Raw genomic sequence first — 21,113 nt, 5'->3', positions numbered from 1 at the left:
GGTGGTGGTAGTGGCGGCGATGATGCACCATCATGTGTTTGTGGTTAATTCGCTCATAAAAAAGATGTTGAAAAAATCGATCAATATTTGACATTAAATTTTTTAAACATCAAATAGTTCGTTTTGTTTTTTTTTTTTTTGTTTTTATTCAAATATTGAGGAGATAGCTACTAAATCAAAATCAAATTTATTTCATTTAATTTGCATTTAATTTCAATAATATTGGAACCTTAAGTCATCTAAAGTTGGTATATCGGGAAAATATTAAAAAATATCATCCCGACAAAAATCCTGAAGATAAAAGAGCAACTGAAAAAAACTCAGTATTTCATGAATATACAGACTGTCCCATTTTAATTGGATAATGGATTTTTCTCGAAAAATATGGCTCGAATTGAAAAATGATTCAAGTAAAAGTTGTAGGGTTTGGCGGGGGACTTAGAAAAAAAAAAAAACCAAAAGTTTTTTTAAATGGTTACTATATTTTTTCTTTGTACTAAAATGTTTCTTACATCTAAACTAAGGCAATTGCCGAGTTCGTTCCCGCTTCCCCGAAATGCCCGCATTAATTTTGGAAGGCGAGGCCCGTTCATCCGAGTTCGTTCCCGAAAAAAAATCCGAGTTCGTTCCCGGGGGCGGTATTATCGCAGCCAAGTTCGTTCCCATCGCGATTTCCCTTATTTTAGTTTTGAATACCCCCTTCCTTAACATTCCCCTCCACATTTTTTCCAGGCTTAGGATTGGCGGCAAATTGCAGGCATGTTTAAAAATGTGTTTTATATATACATATAATGTATATTGTATGTATATAATATATTTTTTCAAATATAAGTCAAAGTAAAATATAAATAACCGTATAGAAAATAAATTCGATATATATGTCAATATATAAAAGTCAAACTTTATATTAATTAGTAATCTCAATTAAAAATAATGAATTAATTAATAAATTAGTATTGTAATTAATAAGTTAATTAATAAATTATTAGTCAATAATATCTTAATAATACTAAAAAGTCGTGCTACACCGGAAAGACTCGGTTAGATTCGGTCTTCGGAAAAAAGCAAACTGGCGAAATGGAGGGGACAGCGTAGGGGAAACGTTGGAACGAACTCGGATTTTTTTTCGGGAACGAACTCGGATGAACGGGCCCCGCCTTCCAAAATTAATGCGGGCATTTCGGGGAAGCGGGAACGAACTCGGCAATTGCCATTTAGAAAAGTTGTAGCGTTCAGGAAGACAAACACGAAAAGGAAAAAAAAATTTTAAAAAAGTTCAAAATGGCGGAGTTTAAAGTATGAACATCTTTTTTTTTAAGGTTAGGTGTAATTTTTTTGTACTACAAAATTGTTCGTATCAAGATGAACACTTTTTCTGCAGAAAATTTTTTGGCTAAGTCCATTTTTTTTATTCATATTTCTCACTCCGCCATTTTGAATTTTTTACCAAATTTTTTTTTTTTTCCGTTTTTGTCTTCCTAAACGCTACAACTTTTCCAAATATCATTTTCAAATCAAAGCCATTTTTTTTTGAGGAAAATCCATCAACAGATAAAATCGAGCCGAAAAAACAGTGATTTTATCGAAAATTTTTTCAAATAAAAAGTGTTAGTTTTGATGTAAGGAACATTTTGGTGCAAAAAAGAAATACAGTATCCGTTTTAAAAAACTATTTTTATACCTGACACTCCACCATTTTAAATTTTTTTTTTTTTTTTCTCTAGGTCCCTTTCTAAACCCTACAACTTTTACTTGAATCATTTTTTAATTTGAGCTATATTTTTCAAGAAAAATCCATTATCCAATTAAAATGGGACAGTCTGTATATGGGGCATTCTCAGTCAAATCGCGGCGTCATCTGCCTGACCCCTTACGATTTTGATAATATGAGCTATTTTTGGTTGATTTTGGGCTGAAATTAAGCTTCTAATTTTTTTAGATTCTGTCAATTTTTCTAGACTCCATCATCTTGAATATCACTATTTTTGCAATTTCTCAAAAAGGACCATTTTTTTTTTCTGAATTTTTTTTCACAGAATCAGGTACACAATACATGCATTTTAAGCACAGCAAAAATCTGGGTCCAGAAATATAAATATTTTTCATTTATTTTTGAAATTTTTTTTTTTCAGCAAAAACACTTTTTGTTTCTAGAAAAAAAATTTTTTTTTTCCAAAATGAATATAAGTTTATAATATATAAGTTTTTGATTTCAAAAAAATAGAATAAAACTAGATTTTCCCTTGGTAAATTTTCTGTTTCGGCATTTTTAGAAACTTTTTTTGCTGAAAATAAAAATTTCAAAAATTAAAAAATAAATATTCATATTTCTGGACCCAGATTTTTGCTGTGCTTAAAATGCGTGTATTGTGTAACTGATTCTGTGAACAAAAATTCAGAAAAAAAAAAATGGTCCTTTTTGAGAAATTGCAAAAATAGTGATATTCAAGATGATGGAGTCTAGAAAAATTGAAAGAATCTAAAAAAATTAGAAGCTTAATTTCAGCCCAAAATCAACCAAAAATAGCTCATATTATCAAAATCGTAGGGGGTCGGGCAGATGACCCCGTGATTTGACTAAGAATGCCCCATATACATAAAATAAAAAGTATACATAATTACATAAAATAGTAATAGAAGTGTTCGGCTGACTAGTTCTTCAATAAATAAATATTTATATAAAATTATATTCTGTGTTGAGTTTATAAATTAGAATTTCATTTACATAGAACCTTAATATTATAACTAACCAATAAATTTAAAAATTTCTATCATAATTGTTAATGACTGAATGAACATAATAGTTCACTCGAGAGTAGAGCGAAAAAGACAACTAGTCAAAAATATATCAATGCAACGAGAGATCTTTCAATTACAATTTATCAGAATTACTAAAGAAGTTTCACTTCCCTGTGCGTACAATAACACACATCTTTTTTTCAATTTACAACCTATCCTCCACATCCTTTGATAGGCCTTACAACGCTTGTGAAATTATCGGGGTATATTTGGATACGCGGTGCGATACAACAATAATTATTATTATTTTAATAATAATATTAATAATTCATCAGGGTTATTATATTATTTTTTGTTCCTTTCAAATTTTGGTAAGACAAATGTTTGTTTAATAAAAAAATATAGTATTTAAATAATTAAACGAGTGTTAAATTTTTCTTGTAAATATACCTATAAATAAAATTGACAAGTTTTTATTCTTTATAGCTGGTGACTGCTCTTGCAGCAATGGGGATAATAACTGTTGGTGCTGTTGTTAAAAATTATTTATCATGGAAAACAAAGCAAAAGAAAGACACCATGTCACCTGGAAAATCCAACAGTCAAGTATCAATTGCATTTGATTGAAAAAGAGATTATTAGTTCAGATACAAGAAGATTTAGATTTGGTTTACGAACACCAGAACATATATAACCAGGTGGGGTCAAGTTTAAAATTTTGTCAACAGTTGAATCTTATTGTATGCATGAAAAATATATTTAATTCTTGACTTTTTTGTATTCAAAGAATAAAATTCCTAAAAATCTAGTCTACACAAAATTGTTGACGATTTCGAATACTTGACGCTCCTTTTTGTAAAAAAACTGTTACTTTTTTTGTTATGATACATTATTATCGGAAATTTTCGACAATCGCACATCCCTTATTTATGAGTCAATAATACAGACAATATATATCCTATCGTCTTGTGGGTGGTTAAATAAGTCGGAAAAAAAAATAGTGTTTTCTGTATTCAACACACAAGAAGTTCAATTTATTTATTTTTGATAAAAAAAAAAACCAGTTTAATTTGTAATTTTTTTCAAATACATTTCGTGTTGCAAGTCATTAGATATGTGTGTGAACATACATTATATTTAACATGACAGGAATGGCTTTTATGCGTATGCAAATCTATGCATAAATATTAATAGAAATATATTTTTATGAAGTGTTTCCATCATATACAGCATTTTCTTCCAGACGTATTGGCACCAATAGCCAGCTTCCACGCTGTTAGATTTCAAAGTAACTGAACATGTTGTTTAAGTGGAATTCTGATAAAGCAACTTTTGGAAGCAAAGTATTAGAAATATCTTCCATTTGTCATTTTGTTGCTATTTTAGTTAACATCGTGGTCTGTGTAGTATTATTTTGCATCTTTATCGATTATCGCCGAGCGTAACACTCACATTACATCTATGTAAATTATCTGTCGTATGGTTTTTCTTTCCATAAACTTTTTTTTTACTCATGCCAGTAGTGTTTTCTTTTTATTCATTGAAGAGGTGGAAAGAAAAGGATGTCAAAAAGATGTAAGTTCGTATAATAGTCGCTCTATATTGACACACATCGGACATTTTGGGTTCGTTTTCTAAACATATATTTTTTATATCTTGATTATAGTTTCGAGGGCAGAACCTTCATGGATTATATCTCCGAAAGTGGAATTATTAAACAGGAGACACTTCACTTTCATACATTATCAGTATTGACTATGATCTTTTTTCACTTGTTTTTCAAGTAAAAAAAACGGAGAAAAACATTTAATGTATTTCACCGAAAAAGTCAATTCAAAACATTTCTGGCTTAAATATTCAAATTATTAATGGTAAAACAATTTCTGAAAGCATCATTTTTCATTAAAATTATATGAGCTGTTGTTTTCTTGCGACTAGGATTTACTATTGCTACTCTGTGCCTTGTCATAGCCATCAATTAATGTCTCAATAATAAACTTTATCGTCAGTTTATAAATACTTTCAACATTATCTGTATAACGATCGTCCAGCGTACGCCTCACTGCTTCCAAGAATGGTGTTTCAATTTTCTGTAAAGATAGAACAAAAGATTTAGAAACATGAAAACAAAAAGCTCAGACTGGAGTCGAGCATTGGAACCCGGCTTGTCTTAGGCCTGAGAGCAGTCGGTAATGTTCACCATCCCAGGTAGGAAGTGGCGACGGGCACAAGCCTGGGACAAGCCTGATTACCCAGCTCTCGAGCCTCTGTCAAGCCTGAGACACAAGCCTGTGGGCTGTGTCAAGTCTGGAATGTACACGATGTATTTGCTGGTGTCGGACTAGTGTATCAGGCTTGATACAGGCTTGTGTTCTCACGCTTGACACAGTCTTGCAAAAAAAATATAACTAAACTATTGTTATTACTTTATAATTTTTGACATTATTATTTTTTACGCGATACAATTAAAATTAACGATAGTACTTTGAACGAAAATAATTGGCGTAACGAAGGATTGACCCTAGGTCTCTCACGCGGAATTCCAATGCTCTATAATGTCGACCGCTGGGGTATTCATGAATAGTTGCTATTTAAAATTTTTATTTACAATTTATAGATCGAATTCATATGATTTTTTTTTTAATGAATATATGCACAAATCAAGTTCCGTGTCAGGCTTGGTAAAACGAGCTTGAAACAATAGGCTCGTGTGGAGGCCAGGGAAAACAAAAAAAAACAGGCTCGACACCAGTTTGGACTATTGAGCCCTGTGTGAGACGGGGAAAAACAACAAGGACAGTCTTGTGTCAAGCCTGTGTTAACGAGGCTCGTGTGAGGCTGGGGAAAACAAAGAACACAGGCCTGCCACAAGCTTGGAATATAGGCCTGTGTGAGGCCGGTTAAAAACAACGAGGACAGCCTTGTGTCAAGCATGTGCTAACAAGGCTCGTGTGAGGCCGGGGAAATCAAAGAACACAGGCTTGACACAAGCTTAGATTATTGAGGCCTGTGTGAGGCTGGTTAAAAACAACGGGGCCATCTTGTGTTAACGAGGATTGTGTGAGGTCGAGGAAAACATTAGGCACAAGCTTGTGTCAAACCTGTGTTCCCAAGGCTTGACACCCGACCCGCGGACAAGCCTGGAACAGTTGTTCAAGCACGAGAACTCCTACCTGGGATGTATTAGCCGACGTTGCGTTGTATACTGAGGAAATAACCTGCGATTTTTACACCGAAAATATGTAAAATTTGGGATCGTGTTAATATATTATGAACATTTAGTTTTTTATGTGTGATCGAGTGTTTCACTTTTTTTTTTGTATAGTTTACTAGCTGATCGTGTAAAATTTATTTTTTTTTGTAGGATTGTTGATTTACAAACTTAAACCGTGAAAATTACATTTTTTTTGTAGAAATGTTGTTTTATAAACTTGAACTTTAAAAATTACATTTGTTTTGTACACTGAGAGAAATTTTAACTAAAAATTAAAATCATGGTTGAATAGAAATTACTGAAGTACTTTGTAATTTTTGTTTTAATTCTGGAACTGGCCACGAGAGTCGGAATTCTACAATAAAATTATGTAAAATGTGTAAAATGTCAAAAAATTGCTAGGTTACTTCAAGCCTCTATACATCGTTATCCATTGCAGATAGACATGGGGTTGAGTGAAGTTTATTATTGAAAATTCAATTCTAAACAATTTATGAAGAATTACTTTTTTTGATTAATCTCTTAGATTATGAGTTATGAGTTAATTAAATAAAGAACATACATGTTTAGTGAAAACAATAAAAATTATTATATGTTTGAATGAAAAATACTGCACAATTTAATAAATATTCTTATATATATAATAAAAATTATCATGTACACATATAAAAGTTAGCATACACTTAAATATTTTTTACTATATAGCTTTGTAAAAATTCTGTTTGTGGGGCGAAATAACACAAAGATGGCCGACCGATTGAACAAATGATTGAACTGTCATGTAATTTCAAGCATTTCTACAGCCTTATCTGTTGAAGCTAAGTATGGGGTTAAGCGAGGTTTATTATTGGTTATTTATTTCTAAACAATTTATCAAGAGTAACTTTTTTCTATTTAACAATTAGTTTTCGAGTTTGAGCGTGTAAACAGAAAAGAAAAAATGTTGCCGGGAATTGATTGCTATTCTCCGTGAATCTAGCACAAACTGTCTAACTTAACACAAAAAATGTCCAACTTTTAAATAAAATTTATAATAAAATTTAGTAAATTCTAAAACCGGTAGTGGGTAAATTCTCAGCCTGCTAAAATTTACTTGTGAGTGTCGTGAATTTAGTTATTTTTTTAAACAGAAATTACAAAAAATTGTGTAAATTTTATGGCTTAGTATTGTATATAGTCAATGGCCAGATTTTTTACATAATTTTATTGTAAAAATTATCTATCAATATACGAATAATTCTTATAAATGACGGGGGAACGCAGTTTTTACTATTTATTTTGTAATTTTTTCTTTTACGTTTGTAATTCCTAGTTAATATTTCTCTCAGTGTAGAATTGGCTTTTTACCGAACCACCGTGTAAAATTTACATTTTTTTTTTTGTTTTTAGATTACTTACCGAATTTAAATTGACAAAAAAAAAAAATTCATTTATTATTTATTGGGAAGATATTCATATTTTTTTTTTTTTCAAACTGTCCCGACAGTGATTCGAACCTACATCTACCCGAGATGAAAGAATCAAAGTATTTTGGCAAAAGACATTTGTATTCGATATTCCATATTATCTTTCTCAGCGCCATTAAAAATACATTTCGAATACAATCTTTAGTCTTTCAAAGATATTTGATTGTATTTCATATGATCCTTGGGGAGTAGGGTGCAAAATTCATAGTGGGACAAAATTCACAGTGGTACAAAATTGCTAGTCAAACTATGAGACAAAAAAAAAGCAATAGATGGCTCTGCAAATGATTTTGAAAAACCCTGACAATGAAACCCCTATTATGATTGATAAAAATTAGAGATTACATAAACAATTGACGATCCTACGACTTCCTAACCACGAAACCTATGCCTTAACGCGTGACCAATTTTACAAGCTGCAAAATAAAGAATTTTTGTTTACATAAGTTACGAGGCAATCCACACGAATTTATTTGATTTGAAAAATTAAAAAAGACCTGTAAAATTATTATATAGTTATGTTATTTGGCAACATTCTTTTCTTAAAAACATTTGCCAATAGTTTTTTTATTAATTAATTATGGCGAATGTTGCTAAGGAATTAATGAAGATTACTAATTAATTTCTTTGGTTACATCTTTCCCTTACCCATTTGCCAATAGCTTTCCAATTTTTTAGAAATAGCTAAGGAAAGGATATAGCCAAATAAATAAATTATAATTTACTATATTCATATTTGTTAATAATTATTGCAAAAATAATGATTCAATCATTAATTCTATTGCTGCACCTAATTATTCTAAGTCCGCGTTTATCAATTTTTTTTCGAGTTTTTTTCTACTTTTCTAAAAAAATTTAAATAAATTAATAAATGAAATATTGATAATTAATTAATTAAGTATTAACTAATTAAAGTAAATCAATTTAGAAAAATTATTCTAAGTGGCAATCTTTCATCTGAAGACTTTTTGTCTTCGATAAAAAGATATGTTAAATTTTTTAAGTTCAAAAGATGTCACGAATACTCTCGAATACATTTGAAATACTCGAATATCAAGAAATATAAATCAGGGATAAGCGTCCCGGACAGAGAGTATTCATCCTCTTCATGAAAATATCACGAAATACATTTAAAACATCGACAACGATTAGAAAATATCACCGAATACTATATGAAGACTCAGAAAGAGTAAAAATACGTCTCGAATACAAAATTTTTTCATCTCGGGTACCTAAACGTTTATAAACCTATCGTCCTAAAGCAAGTGTGTCATCCCCTAAGCCATCGCGCGTAACATATAAGTTAGAAAATATTAATACTTATTTAAAGCAATAAATGCCGAACAAAAAATTTTTTGATTAAAAAATCAAATGAATATAGGCATAAGAAAGAAATTAAAAAATTTATCATGTTGGAAAATTAAAATCAAATAAATTAATTAAAATAATTTTGGAAAAGATAAGATGTAACTACATAAATTAATTCTTACTCTAATATAAATCTATCTAATAATAAATTACTTCATATTCTAGATTAATTCCACAGCCATTTGACACAATAATTTGAATTTAATATCAAAAATATTGCTGCGGAATTAATCTAATCTAAGAAATAATTTATTTGGTTACATCCTTTCCTTAGTTATTTTTGCCATAATTAATTTATTGAAAAGTTACTGGCAGATGTATCTCAAGAAAGGATGTAACCAAATAAATTATTTTGTAGTCTAGATTAATTTCTCAGCAATATTTTCTATATTAAATGCAAATTATTGTGCCAAATCGCTAAGAAATTAATCCAGATTACGAATTAATTCATTTGGTTACATCTTTTCCTCAGCAACATTTGCCATAATTAATTTATTAAAAAGCCGTTGGCAGATGTATCTCAAGAGAGGATGTAACTGAATAAATTATTTCGTAGTCTAGATTAATTTCTCAGCAATATTTTCTATATTAAATTAAAATTATTGTGCCAAATAACTGAGGAATTAATCTAGACTACACTGAAAAAAAAAATTTCTATCTGGCAGAATTTTTGTTCTTGGAAATTCTTAGTATTGAATTATGAAAAAGATGTCTTGATACAAAAAAAAAATTCTTAATAAAAACCGTAAATTTTCACGAATTATTAAATATTTGATTTAAATTTATAGTAAATTGCATTTAATAAGAGTAATACTGTTCTTGTATCAAAGAAAAATTTCTTGAACTAATGACTATTAAACGTATTGTATTAAAGAATAAATGATTTGAAATAATACGTCGATGACTTGATTTGTGACAAAAGTGCCTTAATTTTAGAAGTTGGCTTCTTGAATAAAATCAACTCACTTCTTGATACGATAACTTTATGTCACAATTCAAATCACTATCTACCTTAATTTTAAAAGTTCGCTTCTTAAATAAAACCAACTGACTTCTCGATACAATAACTTTATGTCATAATTCAAATCACAAAAGTATAAAATAAATTTTTTAATTATAAAAAAAAATTATTTATTTAATTTATCATATTATTTATTTATTTATTTGGGTGTTACACTTATTTGATTTTTCAGCTCCCCATATTTTATAAACAATTTTGTGTTCCGACCGAGATTCGATCCTGCGATTACCTAAATCTACTTAACTACCTAAGCCTTTACCGCGCTTCTAATTTTACAAGTTGGAGTCAGAGGAAATTTTGTAATCTTCACATTTTCTTATATAAAATAAGTTTTCATCATAAAATAATAAATCTTACTACAAATCAATGTTAATTTTATAGGATTTTATCAGGAAAAGTAGAATCTCTTTTATTTATGTGAAAATTACAAAATAGTATCATAGTTTTTTTAGATATCGGCCACGGTCTTAAATTTCACAATGATCCATGTGAAAATTGCAGGGTACTTTTCTCAGTGTATACACCAGGCTTGAGCCCCAAATGTCTGTCTGGCGATATGAACAGGTTTTTAACTATTTTTTATTGTCGTACTTCATCAATGATATTCTTTTACATTTAACAAATTATTCACGCTTAATTAAGATTTCGGGCCCTATGGGGATGTGAACTCGTTTAAAGTTGATGACTATTAGATTGACCAGCGTGATATAGTAAAAAGCATGTAATTCAAAAAACCTTCCCACGCATATACAATTATTTAAAAATTAAAAAGTAGAGATATAATTATTATTATGTATAGCGAATTATATAGGTAACACTTTAGTTAGTACATGGAGAGAAATCCAGAGCAAATATTACAGTAGTAGTATAGTAAAAATCATAGGCGACGTCATTCCGGCGACTAATTCCTACTCATTGTAATAACTATTATTATAGTTTATCCAAAATTTTACTGTATTTCACAGGAATATTTGAAGTCTCGAGTTAATTTTATACTTTATGCTAAATATTACTGTAGTTTATAGTAATTTTTCTCGCCAGATGACACGAATATTTAGTGTAAATCAAGTATGTTCTTAACCTCTTCTGAAAAAGTTTATTATTTTTATTTTATTCATGAATCTAAATAAAAATGCGGTGAAACAGATGATTATTATATAATGGTTCATTTTTTAAAAGTTAATAAACGTTAATTAACTCGACACGAGCCTAAATTACTAATGTTTCATAAAAATATCTCGAAAAATATATAAAATATAACTGAAAACTCAAAATGACCAATTATTATCAACATGTTATTCATGAATTCGTCTTTAAAAACAGTCCTATGGTATCAGAAAAAAGATGGTAGCTTTGGCTTAAAAAATTACGAACACACAACGTTACACGGAGATATTAATTTTTGAAAATTGAAAAAAAAACAGGAATTATAACCTAGCTCCACCTTTTAATTTTAACGTGCCCTATAAAAGATGTTTTTTTCACTTTTCAAAAATTAATATCTTGGTTGGGCTGCTATTAATTTAGTAGGGATTTGAAAATTAACTTAATATAATAAAATTAAAAGTATTTGACAAAATATTCTCGACGTACGAGTTGTCTAAATTGTTAATTTTTTACCTGGCTTAAATGTGGACAGGTGACTATTCGAACGGTAGGGAGTAGGTGCAACGTGTTATGGGTCTAAAGGACTACCATGAGACTGGTTTTCAGCCGATGCGGTTCTGTCTAGTTTTTTTGCCCTCATCCCACGGACTAATATACTCAAGACGTTCACGAATTTTCAATAAAAAAAAAGCCTTGCACGAGCTTTGCATTTTCTACAGTTAAGCCGATCAGATTTCTCCACGGCTTAAGCCGTCAATTTCTATACTCTAGCAAAACTTAGGTCATTACTACTTAACTTTTAAATTCGAAAATTGAGTTCAAAATGTAAAATGATGTTTTTGTGGGCTTGACCATATATTGATTTTTTTCAAAATATTTTTTTTGAGAAGTTAAAAAAATTTACTATATTGGTGAAAAATTCAGGATGGGATCTCCGTAAAAACGGTAAATATCAATAAAAAAGTAAAAAAAAAAATGAAATAAACAATTGTTTTTTTTTTTACTTTTTTTTTCCTACCTTAATGAACTTAACTCATCACATAATTAATGGAAATAGGCTCAATCGGTTAGTAATGATGCTCTGAAAACAAAAATAACAATAGCCGACAATTTATAGGAAAATTTTTTGATGGCTGAAAAAAAAACTGCAAAGTTTAGAAAAAAAAAAAAAAAAAAAATGCGAGGTAAGTGAACTCATCGCATTACGATTGAAGGTAGGTCCAATCGATCGGTAATGATGCCCCGAATATGAAAATAACAATGGCCGACCATTCAGAGGGAACTTTTTTGATAGCCGACTTCAAATCTTAAGAACAATATTTAAACTTGAGATTTGAAGTTGTTTGGTCAGCTATCGAAAATAATTAATTAAAAACTTATTGGCAAATTTTTCTAAGAAAAGAATGTGACCAAATATATTAATTTATAATCTACATTAATTCTACTGCCATTTCACACAATAATTTTATTTCAATATAGAAAATAATGCTGTAAAATGAATTTAGACTACGAATTGATTTATTTGGCCACTTCAATTTCTTAGCTACATTTGCCAATAGCTTTTTTATTAATTATGGCAAACGTTGATAAACAAATAAATCAATTCGTAATCTTAATAAATTTCTTAGCAATATTTTCCATAATTATATCAATTTATTATGGCAAATATTGCTGAAGAATTAATGAAGATTGGTAATTTATTTTTTGGTCACACCCTTTCCTTAGATACATTCGCCATGATTGATTAAAACGGAAAGGCAAATAATATCTACTGTCAATTAATAATATAACGATATTGGACTTTTTTTTAATCCATTATACTTTTATGGATCACCTCGTAGCTTATGTGAACAAAATTTCAAATTTATTCAACATGTAAAAATGGCCTCGCGCGTTAGGGTATAGTTTTAGTAATTAGGAAGTCGTAGGATCGATCCCGGACAGAAAAAAAATTGGTGTAAAAGAAGAAGCTATCCACCGATAATATTTCTAATACTCGTATAAATAGCAATAATTCAACCATAGATATTATGGTCTATTAACGCCTATACCCATTTTTTTTTATTTCACAATTACAATTTTTCTATGCTTGAGCCATTTTTTTCTATGGTCAAGCGGTTTTTTTTTGAATAACGTCTTAGCCATAGAACCTGGCCTATTTACTGCTTAACCATAGAAGCAATTTAACGTCTGTAACGTCTCACATCGCTTAATTTCTATGGTCACTTTTTTTCTCCCGGGGAAATAATTTCTCCGTAAAATTTCAGAAAAACTCCGTAAATTTCCGGACAGCTCCGGATTATTCTGTAATTTTTCGAAGTGAGCCAATTCTGGAATAAGCCGGAGTAGTCCGGAGCAATTCCGAAGAAATATTTCCAATTGACCCATTAGAATGAACAAGCGAAATGAATGAAAATTAAATAAATTTTAGTTGTAACAATAATCATTGTAACGTCGGAGAATGAAATGAATTTGTAGTCACGAATTTCAAAATATTAAAAAAGAAATTGAAATTCCCCCTGCTTCAGCAATTGTCTCATCATTTTTTTTTTTATTTTTCTAAATTTTGCAGTTATTTTCTCAGCCTTGAAAAAATTTGCCTGTAAAGTATAAATTGTCGGTCATTGTTATTTTCGTTTTCAGCGCATCATTACCAACTAATTGAGCTTATTTCCAATCGTTATGCGATGAGGTAAGTTCATTAAGGATTTGAACTCTAATTTTTATGTTATTTTATGAATATACAAAAAAACTATGTTTCTATGAAAAGCTGAGAAAATTTCACATAAAAGATACTATCGATTAAACTTTTATCTTGCTCGAAAAGTCTAAAAAAATAATTTGAAAAAAAAAAAACATGAATGTGACGGAATTCCCCATATAATAACGACGAAAATAATGACATAAAAAAAAAATATATAGGTGTTTACAATTTCCAGGAAGATACAAGAGAGTGAGGCTCACATCGACGTCTCTATTCGGCAGACTTGCTCATATATATATATATTTTTTTTATTTAAGTTTTTTTAGGTTGCCGTCGTTTTCTATACTTTACCCGTTTTTTTCTATGGTCAAGCGGTTTTTTTTTTCAAATAACGTGTTAATCATAGAAACGTGCCTATTCAAATTCACTGCTTATAACTATAGAAGCAATTCAACGTCTGTAACGTCTCACACTGGTTACCCTAGCGAAAATGGCGACACCGATCCGACACCAATCAGACAGTCGGTTTGTGGACTGATCTCATACAAAAATGACACAAAACCGACACTCGACTATAAGAATTTCTGAGTCACAAAAATGAATAGTAAGAAGCATTTAAAAAATAAAATATTACGTCTAAAAATTTCTAAATAATATTCTCACAATTTAAGAAACATTAGAATTTTTTTAAAATAACTTTTTTATTGAAAAAACTTAATTCTGTTTATGTATTAAAAGTGAGGTTATGCTGTCAGAATCATCTGTACACGACTGTAAGATTTTACGATTCTCACACAATTCCGACACACGACTGTAAGAATTGTAAATTTGACACAAATCCGACAGACGTACGACAGTACATTTTGATTTTGTATTTTTCAATATAAAAAATCATTTTATTAATAAAAATTTAAATAAAGTTATAATATATTTTGATAATTCCTAAGAAACATTTGCCAATAACTTTTTTAATCATTAATTATGGCAAAATTAGCTAAGGAAAGGATGTAACCAAATAAATCAATTTATAATCTAGACTAATTCCACAGCCATTTGACACAATAATTTCAATTTAATATAGAAAATAATGCTAAGGAATTAATTGAGATTACAAATAAATTTATTTGGCTGCATCCTTTCCTCAGCTATTTTTGTCACAATTAATTAATAAAAAAGCTATTGGCAGTATTTCTAAGGAAAGGATGTATCCAAATAAATTATTCCAAAGTCTAGATTAATTTTACAGAAATTTGACACAATAATTTTAATATATTATAGAAAATAATGCTGTAAAATTGAGTTTTTTTGTAAATTAAATTCTGAACAATTCATAGAAAATGACTTATTCAAAATAAAGAACATGCATGTTTTATGAAAAAAATTAGAAATATTATATGTTCCACTCGAAAATACTGCAGAATTCAATCAATATTCCAACATATTAAATAAAAATTAATATATATGAAAGTTACTAAAAACTTCAGTAAATTTTAATATTTAGTTTAGTGAAAATTACGGTTGTGTAATTTTAAACTTTTCTACAGCCTTATCTGTTGAAGCTACATATCAAATCCAGGAAAGTTTATTATTAGTAATTTAATAACTTAATTAGTAATTCAATTCTGTAATTCTTATCAATCATTTCTTTTTTTTTGGTTTGTTAGTAGTTTTTGAGTTTTGAGCGTGTTAACAAAAAAAAAATGGTGCCGGCGATTGATTGTTATTTTCCGTGAATCTAGCACAAACTACCGAGACCTACCCTACACCGCTAGTAAAAAATGTCAAACTTTTTAATAAAATTGAGTAAAAGTTTTTTAGTATCGGTAGTTGGTATATTCTCAGTCTACTAAATTTTACTAAAAAATATAGTAAAATTTATTCGTTTCTTTAAGAAAAACTATAAGAAAATTAAGGAAATTTCATGGCTTAGTATTGCCTGCCTATTCATCATACCTTTAATAATCAAAAGACGTAAAATATCCAAAAGAATGTCAAAATTTTGAAGTATAAAGTTGAATAATTTGCTGGATAAAAAAAATTTTTTAAAAAAATTAGGCGCTATTTCGATACATGGTATAATAATAATATAATAAATAATAAAAACTGCAGCGCCTAATTTTTTTAAAAAATTTTTTTTATCCAGCAAATTATTCAACTTTATACTTCAAAATTTTGACATTCTTTTGGATATTTTACGTCTTTTGATTATTAAAGGTATGATGAATAGACAGGTATTTAAAAATTGAGGCTTTTTGGCGACATTAATTGTAAATTTATGTTTTGTTTGTATAAAAGTATTTTATCGTAAAATCAAAAGGAAAATTTTCTCCGTGTAGTAGAAATTTTTACTAAGCTCACGCGCACTACAGATATTTTTGCTCGAGTATATCTACAGCATTTTCAGCTGTGGATTTCTCTCTGTGTAGAAAAATTGTAATCCTGTTGTATATTGTTTGTCGTTTGAACTGACCCAAAAGTATTGCTTTTTGAAACCAGGAATTTTCAAATGTGAAGCACCAACTTGATGAAGATAAGGTAGAAATGCATCCATATCATCAAGAGTTTTGATTCCCTCGTCCAGAGTTTCCATAACTTTTGTCGCATGTTCAGTGAGTTCCATACTCTCTACCTGCAGTTGTTTTGTCTTAATATCACCAAATTTTGTGAATAAACCCAATAGCTCTTCATTGTCCTCGAATAGCCTGCCAACAAATCATGAAAGCCATTAGAATTTTTCTACAAAAATCATAGATTTACAAGCAACAATCTCCCAACTAAAGTATATTTTGCCTGAACTCAAAGATTTTACGGTCCCATGTGATGCATTTGGCATGAAACTGAGGCCGTATTCCTTATACAGTATAGTCGGATGAAAAAATCTCCTTACAAATAGGAAATACTATTGGTTGTCGGGAGATTTTTTCGTTCAACCATATCGGGAATATGTGGTGAACTGACTCACATTCGAGAGTAGCCCCTCAGATTTTTAGCATCGCATCTCTATACTGGGATGACTAGTGTTTATAATGGAAAATTTCCCCTTCCACAACTCTCACTGTAGACCTCTTCTAAAAGAAATGTGGAAGGAATGCGTTTCCATCGTAAACAGTCGTCCTATAACTTACTTCACTTTTGCTAAATCTATAGTTTCAGAACAAGGCTCCTTGGAAAAAATCCAGAATGGTCTTTAATATAGTAGCATACACTGAGAAAATAAACTTCTGACATTTAGAAATAAACTTCTTGGCAAGAAAATTTTTAAAGGAAGAAATAATTTTTTTTTTTATAAATTATAATTGTTTTGTAAGGAAAAAGAAAAAAGTCTTGAAATAATCGAAGTTTGTTTATTTCATACAGATGGCGTTTTGTGTCGAACGATAGATCGTTTTCATCAAGAAAAAAACTTCTAAAAAGTATATCCCCACCACGTCTTGACACTAACACTACTACGTTCCCTATAATAGACTACATTCTTGTTTCGAACGGCAGGGGGTATTTTTTAAGAAATAAACTTCTAAAGTTATGCCACGTGGTGTTTTCATTCAAACAGTGGCTGTTTGTAAAAAAACAATCGTCATTTATTTAAAACGATGTAATGATTGTTTCAAATGACAGATGACTCAATATAAACAATAAAAGTAATGAATTAAATAAATTATAATTTGTTACAAACAAAAAAGCATTTTCAAGGAATTAATTTTTTTGTTTAATACAAATGATTTTTTTTTCTAATCAAACTAATAATATGTTGAAAATGTGAAAAAAAAAAAAAAAAAAAAATTATTTTTTTTCGTAGTTAAGGTTGATTCCCAGTCGCATCACTGAACCAATATTTATGCCACGAAGGGCCCGTATATCAATAACGCTATTTTTTATTCCCGTGTCCTAAAATTTTTTGTGGCGCCACTGATGAAAAAAACAAATTCTTTAGTAGTATGTGTGTCGTGGCTACACACAAGCGAGCAAAGATTCACGGAAAAAAATTTACATTTTTTTTAATAGAATAGCATAGCAATTTTTGCGTTGTGTTACAGTAAGCTGGTACCATAAGAGCATCATATTAAAAATCGAGATGGAACATAGCAATTTTCATTGAAGAACGCCACCTATACTGGCCATGCGGCCTTCCACGGTGTAACATAGTAATTTTTAAAATGGTCAAACGCAAAATTTGCTTTGTTTATAAACGCTCAAAAAAAATATTATAAATAAATATTTTTCTTTGTTTTTTTTTTTTACAATAAATACGTAGACTTAAAAAATCGGCCAGGCTCAGGATTTGAACTCTGTACTTTTCGAGTACAAACTCTACTCGGCATCCGTTGCGCCACGATAACGAACGTGAAAATAAAAATTTATTTGTTTTACATCAACAATCGGAAAATAAGCAAAGTCACGCCTGCGCAGTCGACTAAAAAGTGGGGGCAGTTGACATTTCTGAGTCCGTCATCAATTTTGCTATGCCCCATCGTAATTTTAAATATGTTGCTTTGTATTTGTTAGTGACACCTACAGGAATTCCAAGAAAGTTATTAAAATTACTATGCTACATTGTAAATTTTCAGAGGATCATTTTAATTTTTTCCACAACAACAGAGTAAGTTTTATAAATATACAAAGCAAAAAAAAAAAAAATATTTTTTGCTATGCTACATTGTAATTTTGAGGCTGGATTATTTTAAATTTTAAATTTGGTTTCTGTAAAAATTTCTTTATGCGTTGTAATTTTTTCATCGGGAAATAGCAAAAAAAAAAACATGAGAAATTGCTATGCTACATTTTAATTTTTCAAGACTAGTATTGTTTTTTTTCGTTAAAATGATATTAAATATTTCAATAGTCAAAAGATAGTTCTTTGGTAATGTGGCAGCATAGTAAAATTTGGTGAAAATTTTTCTCCGTGTTACATCGTACACTAAAGCCATGCTTGTGTTCATGTCTGTGTGCTGCGCTTCTCGCAAAATTTTTGAATTTCAAAGTTATTTATTTTTTAAACGCAGAAGACGAAATACTAAAAATTTATATCGAAAAATTTGTCTTTTCTAGCACTACAAACTGATAGAAATTTAACGTTTTCTGTTGCGTTTTGAAAAAGTTATTAATAAAAATATGAAATACCGCCTATACCTTGCGTGTTAAAGTTGTCAACTTTGACAGTAAATATCTCGAAAAAACCGAACAAAAAAAAATTGAAAAAAATTGACAATGTAGATAATTATTTCATTTAAACATAAGATAAAAAAAAAAAAAATCTGTTGCGATTTCAGATTTCCAGAATCAACCTTAATTATTTTTATTTTGTTGTTAATTTAATCAATTTTCAGGTGATTAATTTTTTTTAGAGAATTTTAATTTCCTATTGTTTTCGCTTTTCTTCTGGACCCCCCCCCCCCAACCATGGTAGACACCCCCCCTAAAAATTTTCTAAGTCCCTTAATCTTAACCAATACGATATATATGGAAAATATAAAGAAAAATATAGAAAACTCAGTGAATATAAAGAAAAAAAAGATAAATATGGAAAAATATCAGTAAATATAAAGGAGAATATAGGAAAATATCAAAGAAAAATCGGTAAATATGAAGGAAAATATAAAAAAGTGACTGAATATGAAGAAAAAAACGATAAATATGGGAAAATATCAGTAAATATAAAGAAAAATAAAGAAAAGTGACTGAATATAAAGAAAAAAACGATAAATATGGAAAAATATCAGTAAATATAAAGGAGAATATAGGAAAGTGACTGAATATAAAGAAAAAAAAGATAAATATGGAAAAATATTAGTAAATATAAAGGAGAATATAGGAAAATTTCAAAGAAAAATCGGTAAATATAAAGGAAAATATAGAAAAGTGACTGAATATGAAGAAAAAAACGATAAATATGGGAAAATATCAGTAAATATAAAGGAGAATATAGGAAAGTGACTGAATATAAAGAAAAAAACGATAAATATGGGAAAATATCAGTAAATATAAAAGAGAATATAGGAAAATATCAAAGAAAAATCGGTAAATATAAACGAAAATATAGAAAAGTGACTGAATATAAAGAAAAAAACGATAAATATGGGAAAATATCAGTAAATATAAAAGAGAATATAGGAAAGTGACTGAATATAAAGGAAAAAACGATAAATATGGGAAAATATCAGTAAATATAAAGGAGAATATAGGAAAATATCAAAGAAAAATCGGTAAATATAAACGGAAATATAGAAAAGTGACTGAATATAAAGAAAAAAACGATAAATAAGGGAACATATCAATTATGCCCCCCCCCCCCCCCCGAACATTTCCTAAGTCCCTCAACTAATCTAAACAAGTATATAAGAAAATGATATAGAAAAATATATATAACATAAAGGAATATCATGAAAACAGAAAGTTAAAACACAACAATTATATTAAAATTTATTGGTGTTGAAAAATGAGTTAAAGTATATAGAATATCATGGAAAAATCAATATTTAACAACAAACAAAAAGATTTAAAAAATTATTAACATGATAAATTATTAAATATTCAAGTTAAACAAAATATATACGATCACTGGAGGATTAGTGAGAAAAATTAATGAACAATACCCATCAATAAATAATAAAGAAATAATGATACCAGTAGAAGCTAATATAAAATTCGATGACCATGAGGAAAATGAAAATATACCAAAAAAAAAATTAATTTTAGATTAAAAATACAAGAAATTGTACATCTACCAATTAAATCATTTGCAGGCAAAATAAATTAAAGAAAAAAAAAAAAAAGAAAACTATTCAATAATAATAATGACATTATTTAGATATCATCGCAATCATAATAGCAATAAATAAAGTGGAATTTATATATGCAATGTCAGTACGGTTATTAAAATAAAGAACAATAACATTAGAAGACAACAGTGATTATGAAGTAAAATAAAATTTAAATGAAAAAAAGTTTGATTAAACTAAACAAAGATAATAATTTTACCAAAGTAATATATTTTAGATTGGACTAACTTTATGGAACGAAGAGGAAGAAAATTTCTAGGGAAAAAAGGGTGATGTGATAGCATCAAACCCAGGTAGAAAAATATGTGTCGCGCCCGACTTAATAAAGTCGGAGGAAAGTCGGGATTTCAGTCGGGCCGACGTCGGATATTCTGTTAAATTCCCTTAAAGTAAAAAATTTAGAATATCGATTGCATTTTCCAAAAGAAACTAAATTGTTGATAGATAGACTATTTATGTTTGTAATTTGTTTCTAATCATTCTAATCATAAATATTTTTCAATAGATTAAGCATAATTTTTTGTTTTACTCGAATTAACATTAAAATGACAGCTTGAGGTTATAGTCGAGATTTTAGACGACATTTATGAGAAAACGGTTCTCATCCAATTACTGTATATCAGAAATACTAAGCCTGCTGTTTTACCGGCAGGCTAGCGACGAGTAATTTTAAATATGCAACTTTAACAATCATGTTCATGTTTGGATCGGTTTGGAT

At 29.0% G+C, this 21,113-nt stretch overlaps 1 protein-coding gene across 10 annotated transcripts in view; it reads right to left on the bottom strand.

The window, feature by feature from the left end:
• Positions 1-3,573: 3,573 nt before the first annotated feature.
• The window catches only part of LOC122849864 (neuroglobin-like), a 79,367-nt gene continuing 61,827 nt past the window's right edge, over positions 3,574-21,113 (bottom strand). For 9 of the 10 annotated variants that reach the window (XM_044148790.1, XM_044148798.1, XM_044148739.1 and 6 more), the window contains 2 exons: positions 16,090-16,321; positions 3,574-4,829 (listed from right to left, as the gene is read on the bottom strand). In XM_044148790.1, the coding sequence (XP_044004725.1) occupies positions 4,674-4,829; positions 16,090-16,321 (388 nt within the window). In that variant the 3' untranslated portion in view covers positions 3,574-4,673. The remainder of the gene's footprint in view (positions 4,830-16,089; positions 16,322-21,113) is intronic. The other variant, XM_044148715.1, reaches the window with a different exon arrangement.

This window comes from Aphidius gifuensis, linkage group LG1 (genome assembly GCF_014905175.1).
Source record: "Aphidius gifuensis isolate YNYX2018 linkage group LG1, ASM1490517v1, whole genome shotgun sequence".
Taxonomy (NCBI): domain Eukaryota; kingdom Metazoa; phylum Arthropoda; class Insecta; order Hymenoptera; family Braconidae; genus Aphidius; species Aphidius gifuensis.
This window is presented reverse-complemented; position numbering and strand designations above follow the sequence as displayed.